We start from the raw sequence: 6,717 nt of genomic DNA on the forward strand, positions 1-6,717 counted from the left end.
TGTGGATGACTTGATTAAGAATTAAGTACATTCACCATCATAATATTGTGGATGAGTTTATTAAGAGCTAAGTGCATTTTGTGTCTATCTTAGTGTTGTGGTTTTGATTAGTACAATCTAGCTGTCATTATATATTTTCTAGCTTCATCTACTTCATTTACAATCTTCATGACTCTTAAGAGAAAAGAAAATCATGATTCATTGGTATTGTTGCTTATCCTGTAAAATTTTGATGGATGTAACCGTTGATATGTGAAGTTTTAGCTTCATTGTTTCCATGAATTCAAGTTTCGAGGAACTACAGCATCATGAACCAACTAACTTTCTGCACTTTTTCAATGCAAGCAACAGGACTGAACAACACTATAGCACCTCAAATGTAATAGTTTGAAGTGTAGTAGTTTAAACTTTAAATTGATTTTCTTAAAACAACACTATAGCACCTCAAATGTAGTAGTTTGAAGTGAAGTAGTTTAAACTTTTAATTGATTTTCTTAAAATATGGCAGATACGACGGAAAGAGTGAGTGAACTATATGGGGGTAATGATATAGTGTGAGAAGTTATTTTAAGTTTTTTTACTTGAAATTCTTTATAGTTCTACCTTTATATTATAAAAGGAAAAACAACATTCACCTTTCCAATATATTCTATTCTTATTTTAAATATATCTATATACACTAATCTCCCTTAGACGACCTTTATAATTTATTTTGTAGGTTTATTTAATATAATTGAATTTTATGATAATAAATTTTTTAATCTTAAGGGTCATTATTAATACAATGTCTATTTTATGATAATTAACAATGTCCTTTATTTAAAAAACAAAATCTTTATTTTGAATTTTAAAATTTTCCCTTTTTTTTTTCTCCATTGGTCCTTTTTGTTTTTATTTTATTTTGTATGTTTATTTAATATAATTAAATTTTTATGATAATAGTTTCTTTTATAATTAATTACTATCTCATTTCAAATTTAAAAAATGTTTTTAAATATATTTTATACAACATTATACATCATTAAATAAATTTATTCGTGTAGGTCACTAGCAACATAATACTAATATCTAATTAGTAAATTTTTTTTTAAATGGTTAATTTCCATTCTATATATGCAATTTGATCAATTAAACTTCTTCACTTCATATTTTTCGTATCGTTCAAAAAATTCGACATTACAAATAATGCACCCGGGCGACAGCACGGGTCTCTGACTAGTATAAATTTAAAATTAAAATAATCGCTCCTTCGCTCCCCTTCTTTCCATTACCCACCAAAACTATTTCTAGTGTAGAGAAAAAGAAAACGAAACGACAAAATTAAAACGAAGCCGTTGCATTGAAACACTCTCACTACCAATGGCAGAGCACGCCGCAGCCCGTACTGCTCATGCTGCCACCATCCGCCAAACTTCCCGCTCCGTTCACTCCGATTCTGATCAGATTCTCGAGTTGTTTCACCTTTGCATTAAGCTTGCTTCAGAAAATGTAATGCTCATCGTTCACCAATCACCACCACGTTCTAGTTCTACTTTTGATTTTTTTTTCTTACGGTTCGTTGTTTTTGTTTTTATTTTTGTGAGCAGAAAATTAATCAGAAAAATACTTGGGAGTTGGATTTGATTGATCATCTTACTCATATTATTAGGGATGAAGACGATAATCACGCACACACTAATTTTCAAATGGTAAGTTAGCTTTGACACCTCTGAAAAAGTGTGTCTGTGTTGTTATTAAGTTTAATTTATTTATTTTTCAAATTATTATTGGTGCTGACATATCATGTCGTGTTTCTGATGTCCGTGATTCATAGCTTCGTGAGTTTGGATTTCCTTGAGTCTTTTTTGTATGCTTTTTTTCCATGGCGTTTATTTATGTAAAGTTATCTATAATGATGAATCTCCAATGATTTTAAAACCACTTAAAAACTCGAATACTAAATCATATCATATATGTAAATAAATTTTGTCTATGCTTCATGGCTAAATTTCTAGAATTAATTTTTTGTTAACAGCAGTTATTGCGGCGCTAACAAAATTTAAATGTCGATATGCTATCTTGTACTGAATATTGTCAAACAGCTGATTATTGCGTCGAAGAATTTTAACAATACTGTATTTTCTACTATCCGCAGTTGACAACATTGATTACACTACTGCTGGGATGATTTATTGAGTCAATCAGACAGTTATGACACTAAAAGTAAATCTATTTAGATATGCAAATAATATTTATCCTTTAACGATTTTTTATTTGGGCAGGCAAGCTGCATTCTTGAAGCTGGAGTCAAAATTTATTCATTAAGAGTGGATTCTCTATATTCTGAGACGTATAAAGTCCTTGCTAGAATGACTAGGGCGGGCCAAGAATCTGAACAAGGTTATAATGATCACACCCTTTTATAGTTTTATCAAGTTGGATATCTTCTGTTCTTGTTTTCCCTTTCATAGCGATGTTCCGTGCACTATGGTTTGTGGATGGGGGACCATGTGAACCAATTTTCTTCCTTAATTTAAAATTAATGTTTGATATCTTGTGAATTCTGAAGTCTTAATGGCTGCAGTATGCATGCTATAACACAAACACATGCTTAGTCTTTTTGTAGTGGTCCTTCATGAAAATTGTCTTATTTCAACAGTTTTTCTTCTCTTTTTTGCTCTCAAATAAATTTTATAACAATGAGGACTAACCATAAATTTAAATGTGTGGTTTATAGTGGAAATATACATTCCTGTAGGATTGAAATTGTTTCCCGATAATACGTTACTGTTGGAATTTTAACATTTTATTCTTTACTAGTTCTAACTTCTAACGATGTCAGGATGTTCAAACACTTCTCTAGAGAGTGTCAATGCAAAAGGGGGACAAGAAGATAGCAAGAAGGGAATCGTCAAAAAGGTCAGTTCTTTTGATCTCTGAACTGGTCTGAATAATCAAACTTCAAATTTATTGATAAGTTCTAAGTGCCTAAGTGATGTCTGTTCATGCAGTTGTCACCTTTGTCAACACTGGAATCATCTTTAGAGGCTCTTAATATAAAGAAGTTTGATGGTGATCTCAAATCTCATGCTATTTGTTACATGTGTTTACTGGGATTGAGATTTAATTAATGCTGACCGTGTATTTTTTCCCAGTTGCATTTTCTGTGGATCCCCTCTATCGCCAAACATTAGCAAAATTTGATAAAGGGGGAGCCAAAGGTCTTTTGATGAATAACCTAGGTGTATATGGTGGATGTAGGGTGCTCTTTGATTCTCTAGACGTGCCAGAGCAGTATGTAGCTAGTCAAAATGAACATGATAGTTCTTATATAATTGATCTTTCTTTTGCAAGAGGTATGTTCTTTTTCACAAAGCTCTGGCGAAACTATTGTCAAATTATGAGTAGAAATGTTCAATATGGCTCAGGGACTTGCTTTCTCTTCTTTGTAGATTGTATACAACAGATGATGTTGGACGTACGTACTAAGGATGAAATTTCTCCAACTCTTGGGATGATAGTAAATCGATTTGACGAAAATAATAAAAGACCCTCTGATTTTCAATGTTTTGGCCATAAATCAGCCGAAGAGGTTGATGCAGCTATTGATTGTGAGGTTGAGGCTGAAACAGAAGACTATGAGACTTTCCCAACTTGGCCCGATGAGCATGACAACCAAACCTTTGTTGCTGAAGCGGGCTCTAACGACGCAGACCCAAGGTTTTCAAGTTATCCTCAGGTTTTATATGATTTTAGTCCTACAACGTCCATGACTGTCTTGGAATATGTTTTAAAAGATATAATTTTTTATTAACTGTTTAATGGACATTTATATCATTGTAGGAGAAAAAACCTTTTCCTTCCCAAGACCCTGAGATGGATGAGCTATTTGGAAATGTTGATGAGTATCTATCTTTTAGTCTGGGTTTTAGGTTAAAGAAAAATGCCTGGGCAGGCCCTGATCATTGGAAATACCATAAAGCTAAAGGTGAGGTTTAAGAGTTTGCAACGATGTAATGGTTATATGCATTTGAGAGTTCAGCTAGTTAATCGATTTAATAAATATTTTAGGTTCAAAGTTAAAAGTTCGTTGTTCTCGTGAAGATGGGTCAACCCTCAAAACTAGGCCACCAAAGACTATGAGACAGATCGAAGTTGATTTAGATTTCACAAATTCTCTTGGGAAAACACCTCCAGATATCTTTGCACCTCCCAAGAATCCTAAATTGTTATTATTCCCTGAAAATAGACGCCATTGTGTTACAAAACTCCCAGAGGACTGCCACTATGAGCCAGAGGATCTTGTCAAGTTATTTCTCTTGCCTAGAGTGAATGTATGTTCTTTAGATATCAAATTTAGTTTCAATTATCTCCATCCAAGTTAATATTTATTTGTTTCACTATGTTTTTCGTTTCTTTCTATAGTGTCTTGGGATGTCGAGGGTGAGAAAGTTCTCAGGTAATATGTAATATTGTGACCCACATTTCTCTTTTTTTATATCCTCCAATTCATGGTCTTTAAATTCTGAGAAGACTTTTTTGTGCTTTCATGTTATTCTCAATTGCATCTAAGACATGAGTGTATTATACAGATGAATCGACAAAGCAGTGCAATAACAATGAACCATTTCATTCCTGGGATAATGGAGGTGTTTTTGAAGGTGAGTATGATGGCGCACATAGTGACATGGATGACTCAAGCAAACTTATTTCTCAGCCTTGTCAGGTGAGTTTAAGACATTATTGCTGTTGATATATGATTATTTGGGTATATAACTGCTGATGAAAGAGTAATATCTTTTACTCTTGTTGATATATGATTATTTGGGAACAAGAATTATTCCTCATCTTGCTGATATAGGATTATTTTTGGGTATATACATGCTGTGATGTTCTTTCATACATATATTCCTTATCATTAATTTTAAGTTCGATACACACCTTTTCCATAATTATTGCGATTGGAGCTATAGTTTAAATTTGGTTATTTCAAAATACCATAGGTCAACAAAGTTGAAGTTCAATATGACAAAACGGCCAAGCAAGTTGATGTTCAAGCACTGAAACTTACCCTTTGGAACTCTATTCAAGGATCTGTTCAACAGGTATATTGAGGTTTCATAATTTCATGAATGGGGCTGCCTTGAATCCTATATTCTTTGTCTAGTTTTAAGTAATCTAAAGTATCATTCCCTTTTCGCATTCCCTTAAATAAAATGCTCCAGTATTTTTTTAATTACATACAGTGTTTCAAAACTATTCAACTTTAATACCGTATTTTTGCTTCCAGTTCTATATGCGTTGGCAATCACTTTTATCTTTTGTTCTTTGAATTCGTGCTACATTTTATAATGATATTTTTTGAACACTCTTGATTCTACAGGGTGAAAAAGAAATGGTATTTTTCAGGGATATATTGGCCAACTTTCCTAGTGAATGCAATGCTGCTGCAAATGTTAGTGACATAACCCCACATTTGTGTTTCATATGCTTATTGCATTTGGCTAATGAGAAAGAGCTGAGCATCCAAAGCTGTCCCAACTTGGATGAGCTTCGTATATATATGCCTGCCTAAGGTTGGTGCCTCAAAAAGTGGAGCAGTACTATAGACACGGCTTCATTTCGGTAAATAGAGAATATTTTGATAGGTTTTTATGTATATAGTTCTCTTGCTTAATTTATCTTCTGCAGAAATTGCACCTGACTTAGATTGTGGATAGCAAGCAGGTTTAGGCTGTAAAAACATTGATGATATTGAATTGAAAATTAAATCCTTGGTCCATTGGGTTTCAGACGTACTGTAACTTGAGAATGGTATCATTGAGAGATAGAGTATTTGGTAACAAGATGCTGTGATATTTTATTCTAATAGATAGTTTATATTTAATCAAATTATCTCCTTTAAAAATATATTGAGCGTTAACATAACTTAAATGTGCAAATAACTTAAATGCTAGCCACTTGGGTGTGGCATGATATTTATGTGAACTTGTGTTTTTAATTGGAGAAATTATATTTGAACATCCAAAATACAAAACCACAATGTTATTTTAGTATATTTTTATAAGGCGTAATTGTAACTTTGATCTATCTATTTTGATTTTTTTTTCCTTTAATTTTGATCCCCTATACATCTACGCAGAAGAACATTATTAGCTATTAAATAAGGAATTTGCATGCAACATAATAAGAAAGACATTAAATACACAAACTGAAATATAAAGGCATGTTACGGATTTGAAGAAGGAGGAGAAGACATAGTGAGATCAAAAATCACGAAGGGCAAACATAAATCCCTTTAACACACTTGATATATGAGATATGCAATGAATAGAGTTGATAATGCAAATAATATAAATAAGAAATGAAATCCTTTATGTTGTTTGTAAAAATGGATTTAATATAGGGGCTAACTTGTTTGCACATAGGAAAAGAGTATCTTGAGTCCATCATTATGACAAATTTCTAAGAAAAACGTGTCATCCATTTAATTTGCATGTAATAATTAAGCGATATTCTAACTGTTTGAGTTCTCAATTTCTCAAAAAAATAATACTATATACAAACACATGTAAATATATATATGGTAGCTGTTCATATAGATACAGTCAGAATCTTTATAGATTCCTGATATAAATAATAGAGAAATACATTGAAAATCATCAAACTTAATAACATGAATATAAACAAAATAACCAATGACAATCATGCATGAAAAAAATACAACACTGATGACAA

At 32.1% G+C, this 6,717-nt stretch overlaps 1 protein-coding gene across 1 annotated transcript; it reads left to right on the forward strand.

The window, feature by feature from the left end:
• The first annotated feature begins 1,281 nt into the window (after positions 1–1,281).
• Positions 1,282–5,806, forward strand: LOC131647849 (condensin complex subunit 2-like). The gene is made up of 13 exons (XM_058917667.1): positions 1,282–1,488; positions 1,587–1,688; positions 2,262–2,379; positions 2,822–2,898; positions 2,991–3,051; positions 3,135–3,335; positions 3,432–3,718; positions 3,823–3,967; positions 4,051–4,313; positions 4,405–4,438; positions 4,572–4,705; positions 4,983–5,084; positions 5,363–5,806. The coding sequence occupies exons 1-13, from the start codon at positions 1,360–1,362 to the stop codon at positions 5,552–5,554; spliced, it is 1,845 nt and encodes a 614-aa protein (XP_058773650.1). The 5' UTR covers positions 1,282–1,359; the 3' UTR covers positions 5,555–5,806.
• Positions 5,807–6,717: the final 911 nt, after the last annotated feature.

Source organism: Vicia villosa, linkage group LG2 (genome assembly GCF_029867415.1).
Source record: "Vicia villosa cultivar HV-30 ecotype Madison, WI linkage group LG2, Vvil1.0, whole genome shotgun sequence".
Taxonomy (NCBI): domain Eukaryota; kingdom Viridiplantae; phylum Streptophyta; class Magnoliopsida; order Fabales; family Fabaceae; genus Vicia; species Vicia villosa.